The 25,728-nt window shown below is 48.1% G+C and overlaps 1 protein-coding gene across 6 annotated transcripts in view; it reads right to left on the reverse strand.

Annotated features, from left to right (window-relative positions):
* Positions 1 to 23,699, reverse strand: part of PIEZO2 (piezo type mechanosensitive ion channel component 2) — a 241,604-nt gene extending 217,905 nt beyond the window's left edge. For 4 of the 6 annotated variants that reach the window (XM_043889594.1, XM_043889593.1, XM_043889595.1 and 1 more), the window contains exon 1: positions 22,841 to 23,698. In XM_043889594.1, the coding sequence (XP_043745529.1) occupies positions 22,841 to 22,904 (64 nt within the window). In that variant the 5' untranslated portion in view covers positions 22,905 to 23,698. Of the gene's footprint in view, positions 1 to 22,840 lie in introns of all 6 variants that reach the window. The other 2 variants (XR_006338207.1, XM_043889596.1) reach the window with 2 other exon arrangements.
* Positions 23,700 to 25,728: the final 2,029 nt, after the last annotated feature.

A 25,728-nucleotide genomic window follows, 5' to 3' on the forward strand; every position in this document is an offset into this window, starting at 1 on the left:
ATTCTCCAGGCAAGAATACTGGAGTGGGTTGCCATTACCTTCTCCGGGGGATCTTCCCAGGGATCCCACCCAGGGGTCGAACCTGGGGCTCCCACATTGCAGGCAGATTCCTTACTGTCTGAGCCACCAGGGGAGCCCAGGGCACCAGATGTGAGTGCTCAGTCGTGTCTAACTCTTTGCAACCCCGTGGACTATACAGTCCATGGAATTCTCCAGGCCAGAATACCGGAGTGGGTAGCTATTCCCTTCTCCAGGGGATTTTTCCCAACCCAGGGATCAAACCAGGGTATCCTTCACTGCAGGTGGATTCTTTACCAACTGAGCTATCAGGGAAGCCGGGTATCAGGGCACCAGATATTCTTGCACAAAATTCTCCCTTTTCAAATGCTGGGCAGATGCCCCCAAGATGACTTCCTCTTTCATATCAAATCTCTTCCCTCCACATCTTGAACTACCTTAAACGAAACTTTAAAAGGTTTACATCTTCAGCACTATAGTGGGCTAAATAAAACGCTTCTCTGACTGTAAGTATCCTGAAGGTAAATAATACATCTTTTTTTGTTCAAACCCATACACTTAGTCCCTGGCACAGAACCTAGTGCACCACAAATACTCAATAAATGAGTGTCAAGTGACAGAATGTTGCATGTACAGCAGTTTAAGTCTAGTGAATTCTGTGATTCCAAATTGATGACTTTCCACTATTTTCCAGTGGCATCAGTGAGTAAGGGGCGCCCCTGGTGGCTCAGATGGTAAAGAATCTGCCTGCAATGAGGGAGACGTGCGTTTGATCCCTGGGTCGGGAAGATCCCCTGGAGAAGGAAAAGGCAAACTACTCCAGTATTCTTGCCTGGGAAATCCCATGGATAGAGGAGCCTGGTGGGCTACAGTCCATGGGGTCACAAAATCGGACACGACTGAGTGATTTTCACTCACTCAGTGAGCAAAGCAACTTCCATCTCTTAAAGACCTAGTGGCAAAATGCAAGAGCCTCATACTGCGGCAGGAGCCAGGGGGTGACAGCATCATCCCAGTAGCTCTCCAAAATCAGGTGACTTCCGCAGGTGACGTCCCAGAAGCCCTGCCCATCACCATCTGAAAACAGATGCCACCACCCACCACCCACGGGCACCCCAATGTTCCTGCCGAACTCTGGTGGTATTTTTGCTTCTCCTAATAAAATGAAGACATCCCTTCTCAATTTTTCAGTACAAACTTTAGACAGGAAAGAGAAACAGGAGATAGATGAAGACTGATCTTTCTCTATAAATTATAGAATATCTGTAAATACTGCCTGGAATCATTGTCCAGTTCTCATAAATGCATCTCCCCTTTGTAAACATTCGTCTGCAAATTTAGAAGCACTTAATAAAACGTCACATGAAGCACCACAGGGCTGGCTTGACAGGGAGCCACCTCAGAAGCCGAGTCAGCTCTTCCCAGGAACCTGAGACTCACCCACCAGACAGGGATCCGAGGCCCATCACGTTCAGGGGTGGAGACCAGGATTCTGTGGTCCTCACCCACCACTCTTGCTCAGCCCTCCATGGAGAAGACTTCCAGTTCATGCTGGGGGCATGCTCGTCCCCTCTGACGGAGCACCTCTCTGCGGTCCCGCTGAAATGACTGCACAGCAGAGACTTGCGGAGGAAGAGCCACAGTCCGCTTCCACGTGTGGCTCACAGTGAAAGGATGAACCTACTGAGCCCCAGCAGTCTAGACACTGGCCTCCTTCCCTTTCTCCTGGGGCCCAGTGAGAAAGAAGTAATATTCCCCTTCCTTGCCAAATGGGAGATCCAAGCTACTTACAGAGAGAATGCCCTGGCTCTGTGCTCTGGAATCACTGGTGTTTGAACTACGTGGTTTTCATTTTAAAAGTGAGGAAATTGATACCCAGTGGGGCCAAGACACTTGCCCCAGATCAGAGCTAAATGAGAAACTAGAACCCAGGTCAGATCCACTCGGCCCCTCCTGACTATCCCACACCCCAGCTCCCCCTGCCATTTCTAAAATTAACTCAATATGTGGTCAAATATATTTCTGAACAATATGGAAAACATAAAAAACTCATAAAATGCTGGTGAAAATTATTTCATTCATACCAAGTGAGAATCAAATGGCAGTGGGAAAGAAATGGGCATATCCTGCCGTGTGGTTAGTAAAAGCTAATAACCTTGACGTGAACCCCTGCTCACAGGATTCCTGGATCCCAAGTTAGGACGTCAACCAGTTTGGAAGATTTGGTCCAAACAGCCCTGAAATCCCCTTGCTGCAGATCAGAGGCGAGATAGGATGAACTGGCCTCCTTTTCCTGCACTGACTTCCCTACGACTTCCAAAAATAATACTCTGGCCCAGCTGTTCAGTAAGGCCCTCAGTTTATTTGTAGTGAGTTGGAATAGGAGACCATAAATTAAACTCAGATGCCGTGAGGGAGAAAGGTCAATCCTTCCAAACCCAACACTGAAAAGCCTTTCTTGTTTTCGAGTGGAATGAAAGAACATCGGGCAATGAAGCTTTGACCCGACGCTCCCCCAAGTCTGAAGATGAAGAGCCAGAAGAATGGACTTGTCCTAAGCCAGCAAGCCAGCTCAGCCCCTTGTTTTAATCCCCAGGTGCCTGAAGACATACAGAAATTTAAACAAGGGCAAAGCACAGACGTCTTCTGGCCTGGGAATATTCGTCTACCAGGAAAGAAGATTCCCGAACATCTAATAACACAATCATCTTTCTGAATGGTAAACAGAGGTGGTCACCCTGTAAGAACAGACTTAACATATTTACATGAAAATGAATGACTGTGTAGTTGCCAGAGTTACTATGACACTCCCTGCATTCAACAATCTTACACATACATCTGGTTATCTTGCTAGTAATTCTGCAGGTCATCTTTTTGGAAGATAAAGTGGGCACACCTTGAATTTCAACAGTTAACACCGTGTGTGTGCTGCATGCTGAGTCCCTTCAGTCGCCTCCCACCCTTTACAACGCTATGGGCTGTGGCCAGCCAGGCTCCTGTGCCCATGCGATTGCCCAAGCAAGAATACTGGAGTGGGTTGCCATACCTCCCCCAGGGGATCTTCCCGACCCAAGGGTCGAACCCAGGTCTCCTGCATTGCAGGCATATTTTTTACTGTTTGAGCCACCAGGGCAACCCAGTTAATACCATACTTTCCTCAAGAAAAAAAAAAGGAAAGCCCATGCTCCGTCTAGGAGTTCCTTGTTAAATGCACCCTCAACACTTCCAAATCAGTCTGTTGTCTTCGCCATTTATGTTTCAACAGGCGAGGTGTGGGGTCTTCTTATCATTTTAATTACATTATTATCATGGATGGGTTTGACTTTATTTTGTATGACTTACTGGTAACTTGCACTGCTTTTTTGTAAGTTATTGATAAATATTTTCCATTTTTCTTGGAGGCTCTCTCTCTTTTATTGCAGCCAAATTATCACATCCTCTAACAAACCATGGAGAGCGAAACTTTGTTCATTATATACATTACAAATGTTTTCTCCCCAGAGATATTTGGCCTTTATATAGCTTTATGAAGTTTTTCATCATAAAAAATCCTTTAATTATTATTTTATATTAAGAAAATCAAGAATATTTTTAAGTGGATCAATACAAAGCTTTTAATTGTTGTTATTCAGTCACTAAGTCGTGCCAACTCTTTGAGACCCCATGGACTACAGCATGCCAGGCTCCTTGTCCTCCACTATGTCCCACAGTTTGCTCAAGCTCATATCCATTGAGTCAGTGATGCCATCCAACCATCTCATCCTCTGTCGCCCCCTTCTCCTCCTTCCCTCAATCTTTCCCAGCATCAGAGTCTTTTCCAATGAGTCAGCTCTTCACATCAGGTGGCCAAAGCATTGGAGCTTCAATTTTAGCATCAGTCCTTCCAATGAATATTCATGGCTGATTTCCTTTAGGATTGACTGGTTTGATCTCCTTGCTCTCCAAAGGATGCGTAGGAGTCTTCTTCTAGACATAGATAACATGGGAAATTGAAGCCCCAGTACCTGGACCATTTTTCCTCACTGATCTGAACAGGAAATTGCATCTTGCTCAGCAGAGAAGATTAAAGGTTTGGACTTGGAGGACAGTTTCCATAATTATTCAAAAAGAATGAGGTTTTTAATTGAATACACCCAATGCCCTAAGTCCACAATCATTTGATTGTTTTGTTGAAAAGAAAAGCCTAAGTAAACCAAAAATGCATGCTGGATTTGTGGCTTGGAGTCACAGAACTGCTCTGAATTCAATCACTCTGTCACAGAAAATGCTGGGTCCCCCATGCTCTCAACTTTCCTTCTGAGAGAGGAGGTTCTCAGGATCTGACCTGGAGGAGCCCCAGGAAGAAACTTCTAGAATACGGGCAGACAAGCTCATTGGTGAGTATAAGCTGCCAAAATCACAGGAAACAGACTTCAGGATACCTGGCATGCATCATACAAGTTCTTTCAGCTTTTCAAAGCACTGGATAAGTATACATGAAGCTCAGTAACTAATCTATTGCCATGGATCTGAGACCCTAACCCCCAGCTTCACTTCCCACCTCTTCCTGAACCCCTTCCATACACCAGACTCCCCTAGGAAGAGGGAACTTTGGGTCATCCAAGATAACATTTCATCTCGGAAGAACTTTAAACAGTAAAGTTTCTCCTTCTACTGAACCAAAATTCTTTGGCCCTCTTCCAACCACCTGCTCCTAACTCTTTCTCACGTTCATGCCTCCAAAGGCAACATCCGTGGTATCTTGGTTATGGAGCCTTCAGAAGTCTGGAGACAATGCTCACTGTCTTCTCCATGGCAAGCTCTCTCTCCTTCCCCAGACGGCTCCAGACCTGCCAAGCCCCCAGAGATAGTCCTTTCATGGGAACCACAAGTCTGAAGTCTATTAGCACAGAAATGCCACTTGCCAGCATTTGGAAGAACAGCTTGACTAAGAATGACACCATACAGTAGACAGTGGGATCAGGAAACAGAAAAAGACATGAGATTCAGACCCCAGGGCTTGCCATGATTGAGGAAGTGCCAATAAATCACCCACTTTCTTTAATTAAGATTTTGTTTCGTTCCAGAACTTGCAACCAAAAAATAAAGGTCTGAGCCAACACACTGCAAATCGAAACAGACTCACACCCCCTGTTGGAAAGTCAGTGTCTGGGGAGAAGGAAGCCGGAGATCAGAGTTCCGCCTCGAGCCAGTGGACCAGACAGACACCAAGCTCTTCAAACTGATAAGACAATGCCCCATTTGTAAAATGCTTCCAGGGACAGATAACAAAGCTCGACTCAGCAGTTCATTCCAACTCTTAGCAACTTCATGGTCACACGCTCCCACACTTCAGCCACCACTTGGCAAATCTCTCCAGCCCAGTTTATCTCAGTCTCCTCAGCTTCTGAGAAGCCGAGAAAGCCCTAGGGTTGAGGTTTGAACAAAATGGACATGACTGTCCACACGGGGCTCAGGTCTCCCCCGCAGGATCCCACAGAACTCAGAAGGCAGCCTACCCAAGCTGGGGGATGGTTCACTGAAGGCCGGTACTTCCTGAGGTTTGACTGTAAAGCTCCCTGACTGCATAAAAACCATCTTATAAGATATGAGCAAACTTATGTTGGACAACAAGGAGCAACGCATTTAGACTGATCCTCCCTCCAGCCAAGACGTAGGGCCTAATGGACCACACGTGGTCCCACACCACAGACCCATGGGGCCCTTCTCCAAAGCAGCAAGAGCCCGGGTTATGTGAAAAGTTCAGGCCTCATTTTTCAGCACAAGGATGAAAAGTCAGCCACGAATACACTTCTAAAATGCCTTTTGATCATCCTGCCTACGCATCTCTGAAAAATGCTGCTTTAGGCCAAAACTCACATGGCACTGTGTTTACCCACAGGCCACCCCCTGACTACTCAGGCTCCCCAGCTCTCCCACTGCAGCCAGCACACAGACAGGGGACCAGAGAGGACAGTGGACAGGCAGGGCTCAGACATCCTGAAGCCTGGGTCCTCCCCAGCATAGCCTGTGGGTCCTCTGTTCCTCTGAGTCTCCCTGGGGTTTGCACAGAGCCGTTCTGATCATCAGGTTCAGACCTGGACATCAAGGCCATGCTGTGTTTATTCATTTTGGCTCCTGACCCAGTGCCCGGCAGAACACAGGCACCAAAAGTTGCTGATGGAGCTAACTCACAGCATCCTGGAAACACGCTTTGGCTGGCACTGAACTTCACCTGAGCCTGTGCTTCCGGACCACAGCCCTCATGAGGGAAGGTCCCCACCCCCCAGAGAGCACTGAGCCCTGCTCACCCTCTGGATTCAGGGTGTCAGAAACAGATCCAGGTCGCACATGCAGTCAAAATTTCATCCTTTCACAATACATATGGTATACCTATCATGGTAGAATATCTGTATACAGGAAACCTCCCTGTATTTGCTTCATTTGAGCTATTCAATCTAAACCAGTCCACAGGTGTGCAATGAAAAATTTAAATGCTTAGTTATTTTTCCCAACAATGAATAAAATAACCTCTGGTGGTAGGATGTCTGCTATTAACGTCTTTGCTCACTTCCTGGAAAGGTGGTTTAATACCCAACTGCTACTGCGCCAGGGTTGAAAGTCACGTTTAAACACATGTACAAATAGATGTCAAAAGTAATGTTATTAAAATAACAATATCATCAAAATAAAAGAAAGAAGGAAAGAAAGCAAGTCTCCCCATTTCACCTTCCAGAAAAAGCTCAGTTCACAAAAGCCTCCTCCCGCTGTCACCCAATGAGATTCAGGGTGCCCCTTGTTTACCTTGCACAAGCATGCTCCACCTTCCCATTCTCTGTGTGAAGGTGAACTGATTGTCCCCAGTGACCAATCGAGACGAAATACCTGCTGACATGACTTAACCAAACTGTAGTCAGACACTGCCTCCCGTGGGGCCCAGGATCTGACACTGGGAGTGGGACAGTCCTCCCTAAGAAGCTCCAGAGAGCAGACCGCTCTCGGGAAAAACTGCTGGACTGTCCCATTAAGCCCTGCACCCTCTTTACCGTTTACTCCTCCCCCCACCCCATGAAAATGAAGCTCTTTCTTCCCAACCGCTGAGATGCTGGCAGGTCTTACAGCCAGAGCGTCTACTCTTCTCCCATGGTCCTTGGGATAAAGTCTCTCCTTGCTGAAATCCAAACTGGGTTTTGTATTTCACTAAGGAACTGTGGTGTTGGAGAAGACTCTTGAGAGTCCCTTGGACTGCAAGGAGATCCAACCAGTCCATCCTAAAGGAGATCAGTCCTGGGTGTTCATCGGAAGGACTGATGTTAAAGCTGAAACTCCAATACTTTGGCCACCTCACGCGAAGAGTTGACTCATTGGAAAAGACCCTGATTTGGGGAGGGATTGGGAGCAGGAGAGAAGGGAACGACAGAAGATGAGATGGCTGGATAGAATCACCAACTCGATGGACATGAGTTTGGGTAAACTCCGGGAGTTGGTGATGGACAGGGAGACCTGGTGTGCTGCGATTCATGGGGTTGCAAAGAGTTGGACACAACTGAGCGACTGAACTGAACTGAACTGAAGGAAACTACTCAAATATTAGCCAACAGGTTAGCTCCTTAGGCATAGTCTGTGGTGGGGCAGGTCCCCCCCACCACCCACTCCCTCCTGAGGCCCAAGGTGGAGAGAACCCAGGAGGTGTCTGGGTGCTGTCCTGCCATCCTTGCTGTTCCCGACTGCTAGCCCCTCGGACAGAATTTCTCAGCCTCATCCTCTTTCAGTATGTATCACACCACTCCCGGGGCTCTTGTGAAGTATTCGTGTGGTTCAACAACTCCAGCAAAGCCAAGTCCTTGACAATCTTGTGCAGGTACCGTGGAGTTGGCTACATTCACATCAGAGATGTGCTGAGTAACCAGACACCATCCAGGTTGATAAGCTTCTTCCAAAATCGTGGAAGCAGTTATCGCACATGTGTGGTTGCATCACAACTTTAAAATACCACCTGAAGATGTTTGGGTTGAAGGAGATTCTATCACTAACATGATGCTCCCCACACACACAAAGTCTAAACCCCTCCACCTGCACTCGAGGTCCCCAAACCTCCTCTCAATCTACTTTCCAAGTTCACATGCAACCCTAGTTGTGTTACTACAGGTCCCTTTGCAGTTACCCAGAGTCATGTGCCAAGGATCTTCCTAAAGCTACCAGAGAACACGCAATCTTATGAGAGATCACTTAAGCCACAGACACTCAAGTTCAAGGCCAGAAGCCCTTCTGAGAAACACAGAAACACGGCTCAGCATCTCTCATAGTGCCACCTGTTCCTAAGTGACCTCCCCTCTCTGTGCAGCTCATAGCCAGAGATCCTCAAAGAGGGGACAGCTTCAGGTCAGGCTGTCCCCAGCCCATCCCTTCAGGAGCATCTCCCCAGCCCCTGCTCTGCTCTGCGCACCTCTGTCTCATTCTGTTGCCAGCCTGTGGACCACTCAGGACTGAATCATGATTTCGGTCCTCAGGGACAAGGAATTGGTTTCATTCAGAAGGAACAGGCAGAAAACAAACCCCAGAGGGTCTTTTCCAAGAAGTAACCACGGAGTCAATTCCAGGATGAAGGTCCCTGGGCCTGCCTTCCTTTTCACCCTGAACCCTGTCCAGATGCCAAGGGAAGCAAGGTTCCATCTATGATTCCTCCAGCCCCAGGGCTCCTCCCTTGACCTTCTGGTACAGAGCTCCCCAGCTTACCCGATCTTGTCTTTTTATTGTTTAGATTCGCCTTGCCTTCCTCCCAAAAGGATGCAAAGGAGCCTCTATAAGTACATTTGCAACATTAGAAACAACAAAGGCTAGAAATCAAAAAGAAGATGCTGCAAGGTCCAATGTACATAAAGCATTATGCAAAGGGGAGACTGTTGAGAAAACAAAAAACACATAAAGACAGAAATATGTTGTGCTGCTGAAGCCATCTGGAATTGGAAAAACATGCTATAGCAACACTCTGGAAAGAAAAAGACATTTTAGTAAATCTGCAGTTACCCACCCACACAATATGAAATGCTATCAAGTTATGACTTCATGTGTTGAATGAAGGCTCAGTTTTTGATTAAAGCATTTAATTAGTCCTCACAAATTCCAAGAGAAAAAAATGAAATGACTAAATGGCCTATTGATATTGAAAAAACTAAGTTAAATTGGGAGTAAAATGACTTAATTCTAAAACTCACTATTAAAATGAATTTTCATGGAAGAACTGGAAATATTTAACACATGGTTAAAATGTATTTCAGAAAACTTAATCCTTCTAAATACATGGCACAAAATATATCAGAACATTGTTTCAAATTAACTAAGACGAGTTTTATTTGAATTCTGGTAAGTGACAGACAACTCAAACCTTTTGCTTATAAAACTGGGAAAATAAACTGAACCTCTTGCATCATGGCAACCCCAGCTCTTCAGATTCTCCTCCACCAAGTTGAAAGCCAAGTCATATTTTAGACCTAAAAACACTCTGCCCAATGAAAAGACATTTTTATGCTGAACTTTTATAGCTGGAGAGGGTAAGTCTATCTAAATTTATGTGGTCTCAGGAGATATATTTTCTCAACAATTTTATAAAGAGTTGATTAAATGAGCTCCCTTGGGTGAAATATGCATAATTTATCTAGAAAACCAACAGACAGTCATTCTAACAATTAATATGTTATTTTCCAGTTCCTTAAAACAGACCTAATGATGTGTCAATGTAGACCCAGCAACAGCAACATCATACTCTTCAGAGCCAGAGGTTGCTCATGGGGGAACAGGAAAACGTGGGAAATCTCGCTAAACTCTGCTGTAGATCTAGAACTGCTCTAAGGAAGAAAGTCTACAGAACTGAAAAATAAACATAATAAGCTAAGAAAGTACCCTATAAAAATACAGCCACTGTCTGTTATCATTGCCATTCTCCAACATTTATTATAACAGATTTTAAAAGAATTATGAAAGTAAAAAATGACTAATGTCCAGAGTATAATGATGCCTTCAATATCAGGCCATGTCCTGTTTGGTGGTATGTGATTCTAGAATCTTCTAGGAGTGTGAGGGCTACCATGAGGGCCAAGTTCCTCTGAGCCCCAGAGACACTGGAGGAAGCTGTATAGAAAAACTTCCAGAAAGTGGCTTCCAGAAGGTGTGAAAACACACTTCCATAACACTTGGTTGATTTGTTCCTTGGGTGTGAATGGATAAAACTTGCAGACTTCTTTTCCAACTCCGTGGTACTGAGTCAGAAATTATTTTCTGTGTGGAAACAGAACACAATACCTAAAGTGGAAGGAAATCTGGTCAAATCATAAGGAGATCTTCAGATGGGAAAACCTTCAGAATTCAAGAGGAGACAGATGCTGATCAGCTAAGGGGACCTAAAGGCTCAGCTTGGTTGAAGTTAGATGAGTCATGATCGTATTGAGTACTTAGGGAAAAAGCTGGCATTACCATGTAAGGGACCATAAAACATTCCTTCAGCCTACAGGGCTCACAGCATGATCTGTAAGGGCAACACACAGGATTTGTCTGACTGGTCGGTGAGCACACATTTGAGTCCTTGAGAATCCTCCAACAATACAAGTTTTGTTTACAATGCTTTCCCAACATTTCACTCATCACCTACATCGCTAGGTCCTAAAATTGTTTCCAAAGTCTAAGAATCAAGTCTTTCTAGTTGAGACAGAACATTAGCCTTTGAATATTTATTGGTCTATGGGATCCAAACGTGGCATCTACTTGAAAGATCCAACTAATGTTTCAAAAAGGTTGGGTGGGAAGAGTTTGTGGGATCAATGGGCTTCTTCTTCAGGTGTCGATCTTTACAAGGAAGAGCATCACCAGGTCCAAGGGGGACGTGAAGTCAGTGCCTCTGCTTCCAAGAGGCTGAATTCCACCAGGCGAGCCATGCTCAACCCCATACTCCACCGCCAAGGGATACAGAGCCTGCATTCAAAGGCCTTCAGAGAGCAGCTTCTCAGCTTCGCCTCCTTTGACTCAGAGCACTAAGCCTTCTTTTTATTTCCTAGCTGCATGGCTGAAAGTTTACATTGTCAGCATACATGTAGCAATTTTTATATTTCCTTCAATCCCCACAAACTTCTTGACACATTTCACCCAGCTGACGTTTCCTTTTACCTCTGTAAGCCTGTCCTCTGCTCATTCTACTTGTGTGAATTATTTCTCTGGGCAGTGTGATCACTGCAAATGGGCACACTTGAGGCAAAGCTTACCCACGTCATCCAGCCACAGGTGACCCCACACGCTCTGGTCCCCAGAGCACAATCTTAACTACTCTCAACCACCCTCTAGGTGTTCTGGGGGCAGGCACTGTCCAAGGCTTGTCCTCTTCCACACCTGTTCCCTTTTCATTTCACTGCACAGTGGAGGTGCCTGGAGTGAGAACCCCAAGATGTGGTAGCATTATTTATTTCCAACTGGCCTCAGATGGGAACAAACTCTTCCAAACAGCATTAGAACATCAGAAAAAATAGTAAGACTCGATCAATTGCACCCAACCTTTGGAACTTGTTCAAAGGCCAAACAATGGTGGAAAGTTTCATAAAAGAAATAATGTAAAAAGAAAAAAAATACCATCAAAAAGCGGAATGAGAGGCATGAAAGATGCCTTACATTCCCTTATTTTACTGTAAGATTGTTTCTTAAGGATGAATCACTGATACAACTTCAGATTGCATACACTGTTTCATGTGAGTCTTTAACATAAAGAATGAGTCAAATGAAAACAATCACCTGTCAGATAGGGTTAGTTACATGGAGGAGAGACCTAAGCACCCAAATCTACGGGAAGAATCTGCAGTTCAAGTAAACATTTTAGATATCATTGCAGGCAGAGTGGGACCCAGCACAAGAGACACAAATGCTAATCTACAGGAGGATTTTTTAATTCTTCACCTTGACAACAAACAACACAAATAAATCTATCCTTGGGGAAGCTGGCATCATGTCACATAGTTATATAACTCCTGTTCTCCCTGAGAACCTCCAAAGGAAGTGAGGGAGAAGCCTGAACAGTCTGATTTATAACAAAACTAAAAAAGATGAAAAGAATAGTTCTTTGGGTTGGTGGGGGAGCAATAGAGCAAATACTAGCATCTGGTTACAAACAAAACCAAGTTACTATGGCTCACAACTGACAAACCCCTCTTCAAAAGTAATTCAGCAATGGAAAGCAAATAGAATAAAATGTGTATATTCTTTGATCAGCTTCTAAAAGTCTATCTAAAAAAGTATTATGTGGCAGCCTGGATGGGAGGGGAATCTTAGGGAAAATGGATACATGCATATGTATGGCTGAGTCCCTTTGCCATTCACCTGAGACCATCACAACACTGTTAATCAGCTATACCCCAATACAAAATTTAAAAGTTTTAAAAAAGAAAATCAACCTATTATGGCTTAATTTAAAAATTTTCAACTGATAACTGTCTTTGCCTACTTATGTTTTAAAGAACTATGTTTGCAACTTTCTCTGCTAAAAACTAATTTGGCCTCTGTGGGTTATATTAACAATGAAATATGAAGGTAGCAGAGGCACAGAATGAGCAGAGGACAAGAATGTGGTTCTCAACATCAGTGCAGCATTTCAACCCAAGTATCACTGGACCCAGCTCTCCATCACAGACACACTGAGGCTGCCATCCGTCCTGCCAGCTCCAGATCACTACGGGGAGTAAATGGAGCAGGTAACTGTATTAAAACAGCTTTCCTTTTCTTAGCTTAAAAGATATGAAACTATTCATCTCTGAGTTTCTAACAGCAAATAAACAACTGTATGAATGTGAAAGCAATGAAAAATCAACCATGACCTGAAATTACTAACAAGTAGATACTTCATAAAGTCATAGTGATTTTGGTAATCAAAATGTAAGTTTGTAGGCCAGGTTTGATCCATCTTCTTATTTGGAATTGCTGTTAGATGACTCTTGAGAGTGCCTTGGACTGAAAGAAGATCAAATCAGTCAATTCTAAAGAAAACCAACCCTGAATATTTATTGGAAGGACTGATGTTGAAGCTGAAGCTCCAATAACTTGGTCACTTGATTTGAAGAGCTGACTCACTGGAAAAGACCCTGATGCTGGGAAAGATGGAAGGCAAAAGGAGAAGGGGGTGGCAGAGGATGAGATGGTTAGATAGTATCACTGACTCAATGGGCAGGAGTGTGAGCAAACTGCAGCGTTAGTGAAGGATGAGAGAGCCTGGCATGCTGCAGTCCACAGAAGCGCAAATAACTAAGTGACTGAACAACAACAATTCTGATGTGTTGACTAAAAGGTGCGGTTTTCTAGTCATCCTTTCTCATATTGAAGGAAAGTGTGTGTGGAAATATTACTGGAGAATCAGGAGAATATTCCTTAGTCTGGAGCACCTCGTTTCTAGAGAGTGTAATTGAGGAAGAGTGTTTCCATGACTTGGCAAAGGCCCACAGCTCAATAGGAACAGGATGGAGACTTGGCCTTTAGACCTTCAGACCAGGGCACTTCCCAAAACACGTGCTGTGCAGACCCCCAAGCAAGGCGGTGTGCTCCCACGGAGAAACTGGAGCAGCACCTGCCTACAGGCGGGCACTATCCTGGGGCAGCAGGAGGAGACAGGACTTGGGTTAGCTCGGATCTCAAACTTGTTCGCAGGGCACTCTGCTTCCAACTTCTCGGCTTGCTAAGGTCCTCCATCCTTCCTCCTCTCCTGCACCTGTGGCCAAAACTGCTGACTTAGGGGATTCAACCACAACGGAAAACAGATCAATTTGTGTGGTTCCAGGAGAGCTAAAAACATCTTAAAAAATAATATGCACTTCAAGGATGATGCTCCGGGCAAGCTCTACCATCTCAAGTGGGTTTTTCTTTCTCTATTCACTGCAAAGCAAGTAAAAGGTATTAATTGTCCTACGGAGGAAATTCACATTTAGGCAAATTGCAGAGCATTCACATCAGACCATCATGAATTTTACATTCAAAGATGTAAAAACCCAGAGCTGTAAAATGCTAGACTAAACTTTTTTTTTTTTCAGAATTCTGAGATATTCAAGGGAAAAAATTTAGCCCACGAATTCGTTCGTCAATCAATCAGCAATATTTCTTCCGTGTTCACTGTGGGTCACAGCCCTGGCTTGGCAGCTGAAGGGCAATGTTGGGACACATCTTTGCAGTTTAAAAACCTACAAATACCTATTTACTATCTACTGTGTGTTAGACAGTAGGTTTAGTGCTGGGCGTGGCATGAAGGATCACACAGGGTACCAGAACTTGCAGACACTTGGAAGGGAAGAGAGAGATCATGTAACTCAGTACCATCTGTGATTATATGAAGCCAAGTGGCAGGGGAACACAGAGAGATGGCTCAGCCTGCCTAGGAAGAAGGACTAAAGGTGAGCAGATGTCCCCTGTTTTCAAGGCAAAAATAAACAATGGCCCAGAGGCCCCCCCGCCTATCCAACTTGAGGGGCACCCAGACATTCTTTCAATCAGGCCTTCTTCTGTAGCTTCCTTGGAAGTTGATTGCAATTGCAATTTAAGGAGCAGGTCCTCAGACTCCCCTCAGACAATAATAATGCCTAAATTCTGAGCCTACACCTGACAAGGAGATCCATGTTTTATTAGGTATTTACCACAGACTAGGCACTGCACCAAGAGCTTCACAAATACTGTCAGCAATGCTCTGAGCAATGCTCTGAGCTAGCTAGTTTTCCCCACACCCCCAGAGAGATCATGCTCTATGACTAACAACTTGGTTTACAAGGGAAATCACTGAAGAACAGAGAGGTTAAGCATTTTGATCAATGTCACACAGCTAGTATGACAGGCCAAGATCGGTATCTAAAACATTCAGACTTTAGAACCTGGGCATTTCCCCTTAGACATCAGAAACCACACACTACAAATAAGAGAAGGAGGAAGAGAAAGAATTTCTGTGTTCTTTCCTGTGTAAGGAGCTAGCCCTGAGAAGATGTGTGTCTTTTGATACTAGAGCTCTTCTTGGTGAACCCCCAAATGCCCAGGGGCATTCTCATCCCCTAAAAATAGCTATGACATCTCACCCTGCATCCATACCCCACATTGTCTCATTCACCCGAGATGCCCACCCTGCCCTAGCTGGGTGACAGGAGGGTAACAAGCTGATTGAACAAATCACGTAAACACAAGGATGAGAAACTGTTGTCTTATTTTTCCACAAATATCTACACTTTAAATGAAGAAATTTTGGCTCACACAAATGTAGCATGAAGTGAGCAGAAGCACAGGGGCCTCCTCCTTGAAGTGGGCACCTCTCTGCAGGGAGCAACTCCCTGAGTTTTCCTGGTGTCCAAAATTCAGAATCACCACTCAGAGGCTCCACGACCAGTAGCTGGGCCAGAGCCAGCTCTGTGTTTCCCCCTAGTTTTCCCCACACCCCCAGACCCTTCCACACAGGTTCCTCAAGCTCCTGTCTGTATAAACTGGGGAACTCGGGCGACCCCTTTGGAGGTTAGAGAGCCTCCTCTGGGTCACAGTCTGCCCCTCACATGTGGGAGCCGCTGGAACTCCAGCCTAGAAGCCGAGGGCGGAGTTCCGCGTAGACAGATCCGCAGTCTGCAGGCACCTAAGCCACCCTCCCCACAGGAGGCAGAGACTGACATCTGGACACGTATCCCCCATCTCTTCTTCTCACCCCTGTGGCAGAAGCACCTTCCCTGATTCTCAGCTGAGCTCAGACCAGTCCAAACGAAGATTCACTCCCCAGGCTCCCGAGCAGTCAGAGGTGAATGATGTTATCAAGGTCAGGCTACTGAGATGTGAACAGCAGTAAGTCACGTGACCTCCAGGCTGTATCCTGGGAGGGTGGGGAAGGGGTCCCTCCTGTGCGTCCTCCTTCCGTCCTCCAGCTGGACGTGGATGTGCGATCAGTAACTTGAACCCTGGGAATGGATGCAACTCCTGCAGGAGAACAGAGCGCTGACCGCTGCCCTGGACCATCTCTGGGAGCACAGACAGCTTGCGCACTGCATCCCGACAGTCGTATGCAGGGAAGAACGCTCATTCATCTCAGCCTCAATACCCTGCTAACCTACATTGACAAGGGTACGTGTCTTTGCTTAGAATGGGCTGAAAGGGCCATCTGTCACCTAAAGAAAGCATCTCCTGGCTTCAAGCCAGGTCTGTGCACCTGCTGGGCCAAGGCCACTCCTGGTGGAGGGGGTGGGCGTGGCCATAGGGCCTTGGGTGACTTGCTGCGCTGAGGTTGGGCTGTGATGGACAGGAGGAAAGCTCAAGGTCTCTGGACCACAGAGTAGATTGGGGAAAGGGGTGGAAGGCTTCCAACAGTGGAAGGCACGTGGCTTAGCACACCGGAAGGATGGACAGAGCCCAAGAGGCCAAGACAGAGACTTGAGGCTCCCTGGTACTGCAGGACACACAGGGTGTGAACACAGGCGATGCTTCTGGCAGCTAGGGTGAAAGGGCAAAGACAAACATAGATGGAGATCTGTGGACCTGATGTGTGATCTGGACAGCACTTCAGTTTTGGGCAGTGGTACCCAGTGTCTCATCAGAAATGCACAGGGTCAGCAGTGGAGGAAAGCTTGTGCTGAGCACAGGGGAGGTGTCTGCAGGGCAAGGATGGGAGGCCTGGCAATGATGGAATCAAGTCTAAGGGTAGGGAAGGGGCAGTTCAAAGGGGGAGAATCCTCTGAGTTTGGTCACAGAGTGAATAACTCCCTATGAGAGAGGTGGAGGCTCAGCAAAACCTCCATCACCATCCCCAGCCCCCCATGACTGGTGAAATCACCACAGGAAACCAGGACTAACTACATGGATACACAGGTTTGTTCTTTTTAATGAAAAGTGTGGAAAACTTGAAACTCATATAGAAAAAAGTTGAATATCCTGTCATCCTGTTGCGCTGTATATAGTCTCTCAGTCATGTTCAACTCTTTGTGACCCCATGGACTGTAACCCACCAGGCTCCTCTGTCCATGGAATTCTCCAGGCAAGAATACTGGAGTGGGTTGTCATGCCCTCCTCCAGGGGATCTTCCCAATCCAAGGATCAAACCCAGGTCTCCCGCATTACAAGTGGATTTTTTTACCATCTGAGCCACCAGGAAAGCCCAAGAATACTGGAGTGGGTAGCCTATCCTTTCTCCAGGGGATCTTCACAACCCAGGAATTGAACCAAGGTCTCTTTTACTGCAGGCAGATTCTTTGCCAGCTGAGCTTGCAAAGGGAAGCCCCATAATATTATAGTTTAATGCAAAAGTATGACCACCAGCAAAGCCGAAAAGAAGAATCCACAATAGCTTATGAATCAGGAACTAGCACCATCCCACACAATGAAAGGAGGCAGATAAAAATCTGTATATTCTGCAGGAGCCTGGAAAAACATTTTAAAATTGCTAGTATACTTAGTTGCTTTAATCAACCAATAAATAGGAAAATGCAAATTTATATGTTATCATTCCTAAATTCCCATTAGATAATTATTGGACAGTTCAAAAATTATGAAATTGCTAAAACTGTATGTCTGATGTGCTCTTTACACAGACATTTAGCATGTGGTCTTCTCATTTTCTTGATCTTGCCGTGTCTGAGTGGGTCTAAAAGGCCATGTGAGGGGCTGGTGAAAATGACAAGCTTCCTCTAGGTTTATCTCTTACAGCCAAATATTTTTTAAGTGTTTGCCAATTCAACCTTGTGTCTAGCCTCCATTCAATCAGATATTTGCTTTATTTTGTTGACCTGATTCCTCATCCTCAAAACAACTGTTTAAATCTGCAAATCTTACAAAAGTTAGTTTTACATTCTATACATCATATCATCATATGTTTCTTCAATCAAGCACTCATTAAATATCTGGCTACACTTACACTATTCTAAGTTCTCCTGGACACTTAACGGAAAAGTTATAATGTGATATACATGCTGTTACTATGCAACTTCATAAACAACTAACTTGTAGTAGCATGGGATCTAAAAGGGAAAAGGCCATGTAAACACAAATAAAGGGAAAAAATAAGATCACATTAAAGGCTATGAAGATGGTGGTATAGCATCAGGAAGACAAAAGTAAACTGTCGGTACAGTTCTAGGGAGAATCTATTATTTAATCAGAATGTGATGCAGATATACAGACTTCTAAACAAACCTGCAGAAAAGTCCTGATTATTAGAAATCCTCCTGCCACACACAAACCAACTTTCATTGGAATAATCTGGCTTTAGATTTCAGTACCAAACTGTTTTCATACAAATCCTATTTACACAGCCCAGGCTCCTATGACTCATGTCGCCACCTGTTAGTCTGTTAACTTCTGCCTGGATCTCCCTCACGCCTTCCTGCCACTCTCCTCGCAAAGGCAGCCAGGATCCCTCCCTCTAGGAGCACCTGCAGTGTGTTAGGTGTTACCCAAGATGTGCAGGGCACACTCTCTCACAACTAACCAAGGAAGGAAGTATTAATATGGCCAATGTGCAGAAAGAAGACAAAAACAAACAGGCCGAACCAGCTCTGTGATCAGAGGCGAGATCTGAATGGAGGTCTCTAAAACTGTGGAGTCACCAAACCCTCTTCCCCAAAGTTATCTCTGATGATGAGCAAGGCGCACATGGCCTGTAGAGGGACAGACCAGTGACAATCTGTGGGGTGGACACATGGCTCCAGCTTTCACTGCCCGGCTAACAAAAGCCTCTTGCCTGCCTATGTTTATGAAATATTTTATTTTAGGTTTAAGCTATACATTCCTGATCCTTTTCACTGGCACTCTTGTCCTTGCTGAAAGTAATAAATAGTATCTACCTATTTAAGCTTCAGAAGGTGTGATAGAAAAAGAAAGCAATTTCAAACTGCCAAATCTCCCTTCGTCAGCTGAGACCTCCTCCTCCATCTAAGAGCTACAGCAGAGGCAAGGGGGAGACCTTGCTCAGGCCTCACTGATAATTCTTGGAGTATGTGTAAATGTGGCTGCAAAATGACACATGCTGCAGGGGAAATATATTACGCAATAGAGAGGAAATTACATTCAGATACGGCCACATGCATGCATATTCCAAAAGTGGCTCCATGGTTTTGCTCACTTTAAGCCAACTATCTCTAAAGGGAATTTTGGAGATTCTCGCTAGATTTGTGAGATTATCCAAGTAGGACTTGCCTGCAGAGTGCTAACTGGTCGGTTGATTCTTTTCGTAACTAACAGTCTCCCATGTGGCTCTGGTCACTTCATTTAGGGGCATCATAAGTTCATGGTGCCCTGTGGCTCTGCCCCTCCTGGGCCAATCTGTTCTATCCAAGCCAGGCTCCCCTCTCCCCCAAAAATAACATTAAGTCAGCTCTTCCAGGAAAGACATGAGGAGACTCCAGGCAACAGCAGGCAAGACGGAACGATTGGTCAGCAGCATGCCAACCAGCTCCCAGTCCTGGAATGGACTCAACCATAGACTTCGAGTTGAGTGAGATGGTGGAGTCAGGCTAAAAGATAACAAACATAAAAACATTTCTAAAGTGCTCAACGGTGACCAGATATTATTATAATTATTAAAGACTGCATAATATCATGGAAGGGTTTATCTAGGTTCTCCTTCATGTATAGTTTGAGGAAAAATAATCAGGGTGGCTACTCAAGCAGTCACAGACAGTTTTAGAGATCTTCAAAACGTTCATTTACTATTGATGTAGGAAAACCTGTCACTGGATGTCTACTTTGGATGCTAAACAACATATTACATCATACTGTATTATATTACATTATGCTACGTTATGGTTTTGTTCTGCTTTAAACACTCAAGAGCCACCTAACGCCGGCTTGAAAGAGGACTGACTGATTTCACTTATTGTTTCTCTGCAAATTTATTTTACAGGAAAAGAAAGAACTCTCAAAACATCAGATTAAGCACAATGGTAGTTAATGTTTAGCATCCATCCTTGGGGGAAGAGAGGTGGACATCCATCTGCAGAAACATTTCAACATGGATGGTGGAGGGGTGGATAAAAGACAAAGGCCTGAGCTTCTGCAAAGGCTTGGCTTTAAAGACTGCCTCTGCCAGTTACAAAAATAGACGACTAAAACGTAAAAATCGATTCTAATGGCAAGCGGATCACTGCACTCTCCATGTCCAGGATATTAGGGAAATCTGAATATTTGATTTAGTAGCACCCTGGGAGCCGGGGAGCCTGAAAACCCTCCAATAACCTTGAAAACACCCACTTCCTGTAGTAGAGAATTGAATGCGTATATCAGGCAACACCCACTTAGCAGCCTCGCGTCCTGCAGTTAAAGGACAAAGACTAGAAGGCGCGCACCAGCCGTCGGAAGTGGGTTGTCTTTCCTCACCAAGCGGTGAGGGGTCAGCGGCGGGAGTCAGTGCTCTGGTCCTCCCAGGAGCTGTGCTCTCATCCAGGCGGTCGGGCGGCTTGGGGGATGGGGCGGAGGTCTGAGGTCCGAGGTCCCAGTTCTTCCCCTTTCTCCCCGGGGGAAGGGGAGCAACAAGAGATAACCTAAGGCCCCACCCAGCGCAAGCAGCCCGCCCCCACACACAGTCACATTCGCACGCCCCAGGTGCGCAGCCACACACACACACACACACACACACACACACACACACACACACACACACACACACACACACACACACACACACACACACACACACACACACACACACACACACACACACACACACACACACACACACACCCCGGAAGGCGGAGGGAATCCTGAGAATTGCGCTGGAAAGGGAAGGCGGCGAGGCTGGAGCCAGGATGCTGGACTGCGGGCGGCCCGGGCGTCCTCGGCTCCGGGACTCCGCTCTCCCGCCGGGAAGGTCGGGGACCCGCGGGGCGCACGTGCGAGTCTCCGCCCCTATCGAGCCTGGCTGTGCCCCTGTGCGCCCCCGGCGGTGACCGCATCGCGGGGCTGAGGGGCCCTGGGAGGAGACTAGGGGAGGGACGAAGCGGCCCTGAACGATGACGGGATCCCACCCGCACGACCGTTGTCCCCGCTCCTCCAGGCGCCCCGGGGAGCCTGTGGCTCGAGCCTTGAGCCTCGGGCTCCAAAGCTGGAAAGTGCGCGGTGCCCGGCCCTCAGGGCGCAAAAGCTATAACCGTCCTGCAGAAGGGTTTTGCTGTGTAGACCCCCAAGATGAGGTGGAATAACGCGACCCCACCCCAGAGGCCGCGGACTTCCAGAGGAAGCCGGCGGGCTCTGCAGCTGCCAAGTTCAGCGCGAGGTCGCCGGCCATCAGCGAGTAATCACTGCTGTCCTGTCGCTCTGCTAGGTGTGCATCGGAGGTAACCACCGGCAGTCCCCAGGAGCTACCACCCCTCCAAGCCTGGGGGGGGGGCGGAGGGGGACAGGGAGGTGGGGCCGGAGGGACGGCGCAGGCTGCGGCAGAGCCACTCCCCACCTCACTGACTACCACGAATCGGCCCCACACTGAAAGCCCCCGCTAAAGCCGGGCGCGGTGTCAGGCCCTGCAGAGACACGCGGTCCCTGGACAGGATGCGACCTGCGAAGCAGCCGCACAGTGTCCCTGATCAATTTCTCAAAGGCTCTATTCTTCCCAAATTCAAGCAAACTGGCAGGGACAGACGCCCACAGGAGCTTCGTGGGAGCCGCGCTCCTCGCCGGCAGAGCGATGCTCAAGGACAAATATGCCCGCAGAAGGGTCCTGCCGGGAAACTCGAGTGGCAAAGAGGCCGCGGCCGCCTCCGCGCTGGCCCCTCCTCCTGCCTAGGGACCAGGCCTCTCGCCTCTCTGGGAGCCTTCTCGGTTTTCCGCGCAGGTTTCTTGTGTGTTAATACTCGGCCACATAATCCCCCCAGGAGCTGGGGTCAGCCCTCAGGAAACCCTCCCAAGCCCTCTTCCGATTACGTCCCCACTTAACACAGGTGTGACCCTGATCCTCAACCTCTGGCAAAATGGACAAAGGTGGCTTTTTCCGCATGGGTCTGGCTCTCCTTGCAAACGCAATTGCTACTTGCTAAGACGTGTCCTCTTTTCTAGCTCCAGTGGGAACAGGTGAGGGTTAGGCGCCCACAGTCACCTCAGCGGGGTTCAGTGTGGCACCTCTACTAGAGGAGAAACTGGGCCCCTCTCACTCCAAGCCCGCGCCCCGCGGGTGTCTTTAGACCTGAAGGCGGGTGGCTTTTCACGCCCTACCGGCCACATAAAAACAGTGAGATCCTTGCCTGGGAATCCGAGAGGCTCCTTCTGGCCTCGCTTAAACCTCGGAGTCCCAGCGCAGCTACAGATCCGTCTGGACCGCGCAGGAGCGGAGCTGGGCCTCCGTGTCCGCAGCCTCGTAGGGGCTTTTGAGTGAGTAAAGCCAGCAACTTCAGGGCACCACTTGCCTGCGCGACCCGAGTCCGTCCCTTCTTCCTCCCAGGGGCTGGGACACGGGACGGGGCGGAGGTGGCCTAGAAACCCTCTGGATGCATCGAGTGTCCTGCGTCCAGGGACAGGGTGAGGGTGCTCTTGTTCAAATCTGGGAAGGGGTCTACAACTACCTTCCAGGCGGATTCGCATCCATTGTGCACGAGTCAGCACTCCACAAAAATTTCCGTGTGTAGTAAACTCAGCTCCGTCTCCAGCACTGGCCGAGCCGGCTGCCCGGACTGTGCAGGGGGACGGTTAAGACCCTGATCATGCAGACCCCGTTCGTGCGCCCCAGAGCGAGAATTCAAAGTGCCGGGCTTCGGCACCCAGACCGCGGAGCTGACACCCCGAACCGGGTCTCGGGCACTCGAGCTGGTGATCTGGCTTTGCTCTGAAGCCCGCCCCCTTCCCAGAAGCCCCCTCCCTTCCCCTGGACCCTCGGAGAGCGGGAAACACTCACCTACTGCCAGGCAAATGGGGAGCAGCAGCCTGAAGACGAGCCCGCACACCACTTCCGAGGCCATCGCGTCGGTCCCGCGAGTCCGAGCAGAGGGTCTCTAGCACTGGGGTGCCAAGCCCATGCCCGCCTAGGGCCTCCTGCGGCCAGCGGCTCGCAGCCGCCCGGGCATCGCCTCGACTAGAGCCGCGGCGCCGTGCGCCCCGAGGGCGCGCTCTCCGCTTTCCTGGCCGCGCCTCTCAGATCTCCCGGCCGCCGCTCACCAGGCCCTACGAAGCCCCCTCGTCGGGCGCCCGACCTCTCACGGCCAGCCCATTCAGTGTGGACTCCCCGAAGGTGCCGGAGGTTTCTGCAGCGGGTGCCGGAGGCCGGAGCTGGGGACCTGGCACTTCGAGAGGGTCCCGCGAGGCGGTGCGGCGAGAAAAGGGGAGAGGAGGGCGTGCTGTCCTTTCGGCAGCTCCCGGGATGTCGCTCGCTGGCAGCGGGGAGCCTTCTCCGTGGAGTCTTCTCAGAATAGAGGTGACGGCGCTGCCCTCGTTCGACCTGAGCTCCCGGAGCGGCCCTGGCCCCGAGCAGCCCCGCGGTGGCTCCCTCAGCGGTCTTCGGTTCAGCCTCTGCGCCCCCGGGCTTCGGGCCGGAGACAGCGGGGCGCGGGCGACCGGACTCGCGTAACCATTCCCGACTGCTCGGGGCTCCCTGACCGGTCGGCAGAGGGGCGCGCGAGGGGGCAGCCTCCACTCGCTCCTCCTCGGCCTCGACTTAAAGGAATAAAATGAAAAACGAACGCCGCCCGGCGGCCAGCGCGCCCCCGCCCCGCGCGGTGCAGCCTCGCCCTGTCGGCGCAGCCCCGGCTCCGGGCGGGCGCGCACTTCTCCACCTTCAATGAAACTTTCGAAGCCGCGCTCGCGGACGGGCGTGCGCGCTGGCCAATGGGAGGCGACTCGGGGCGGTGCGGGGTCCCGCCCCTGGACGGCTGGAGGCGGGCGCGAGGCCCGAGTGCGGGGACCCAGCGCAGGCAACCCCCCGCCTGCGAGTGATGGGCTTGGCCCGCTCGCTCCTGGACCCTCAGGGCCGCTGGGTCCAGTCCTTTTGCAGACTGAAGGGACCATCCGGTCTCCAGGGCGCGGCCCTGAGCTCACCCCTCGCCCGGGGAGTCCTTTAAGGCTCCACGAATCGTGCACAGGCGACAGGAGAGCAGAAGTTGGCGCGACTGTCACTGTGCTAGGTCCACACGTGCCCACTTGCACGCACTGAGAGGAAGAAAAGCGGCATTCGTCCAGACCAGTATCCCTGCGCATTCTGAACGGAGCGAGAAGTTTCAGCTTTGACGGGGCCCTGGGAAATCCTGGGTCCTTCCAAATTCATTGGGTCATTGGGAAATCTGCGAGTGAACATAGGGATCAGATGCGTGCCCACTTAGTAGATTTTGGAGACGTCTTGTTTTCGCCTCGGGTTTGTTTGTTGCTTGTCGTGGCCCCTGGGAAGAGAGTATACTGTTTCTCTTCTCTACTCATAACCCGTTTTCTCTTTCTCTAGGTAAGATCTAGAGATACCTGGTTCTAGCTGGGAGATGCTCTTTTCTCAATTATCCAGCAGTTTTGTCACTGAGGGGACCCTGGAGACCTGAAACAGGTGATCTGACCTGTAGGGAGGACCCTTCAAAACTGGCATTTCCATCAGGAGGGCAGAGAGGCAAGAATTTGACTTCCACCAGCCTTCTGGGCTTAAACTGGTGTTTGATGATGGAGAAGTCTGCTGATGGAAATTTACACAAACCTTAGTTCTCTGTGATAACCAACAAGGTCTCCCTTTAGAGATAAAATAAGCTTGCATTTTGAGCCCAGATTTCTTCACAAATTCCCTGAGAAAGACAAATACACTGTGAACCAACACCTTTTTATGAAGCCGTGATGCAGTCAGATCTTGCAAAGACACACCAAAACTTAGACCATCCTTGTGTTCTGGAGCCCTCAAGAAGTTTCACCACCAGAACTCCAAATGTCAGCGTGCACTGCGCTAGGGCTAGAGAAGACAACAGGAACTTAAATTATCAGCAAATCATTGTCCTCTCCCAGGAATTGTGTTTTATAGAAGCCTGGTGACAATCTGCACCTATTTTCCAAGTCTAGCACTGTGATGCTCATAGGTGGTGTCCTCTGGTTCTCCCTCTGTCGATCTCGCTGATACATCTTGTTTTGGGAACCTAATTAGGAGGTCACAAAGCCCTCCTGAATTTTATGTACCACTGTGTCACCACATGAATCCTCAGTTTACTCTGAATATTTCGTCATGTTCTTGGTAGGTTTCCAACACTGTCTTTTTCTTGTTGTTGTTCAGTCACTAAGTCATGTCCAACTCTTTGTGACCCCATGGACTGCAGCACACCATGCTTCCCTGTCCTTAGTTGTCTCCCAGATAACTCAAACTCATGTCCATTGAGTTGATGATGCCATCCAACCATCTGTCGCCCCCTTCTCCTCCTGCCCTCAATCTTTCCCAGTATCAGTGTCTTGGAGCTTCAGCAACAACAGTCCTTCCAGTGAATATTCAGGGTTGATTTCCTTTAGAACTGACTGATCTGATCTCCTCACAGTCCAAGGGACTCTCAAGAATCTTCTCCAATTCAAAGAATCAATATTGTCAAAATGGCTATTCTACCTAAAGCAATCTATAGATTCAATGCAATCCCTATCAAGTTACCAACGGTATTTTTCACAGAACTAGGCCAAAGAATTTCACAATTTGTATGGAAATACAAAAAACCTCGAATAGCCAAAGTAATCTTGAGAAAGAAGAATGGAACTGGAGGAATCAACCTGCCTGACTTCAGACTCTACTACAAAGCCACAGTCATCAAGACAGTATGGTACTGGCACAAAGACAGAAATATA

This window comes from Cervus elaphus, chromosome 27, assembly GCF_910594005.1.
Source record: "Cervus elaphus chromosome 27, mCerEla1.1, whole genome shotgun sequence".
NCBI classification, from domain to species: Eukaryota; Metazoa; Chordata; class Mammalia; order Artiodactyla; family Cervidae; genus Cervus; species Cervus elaphus.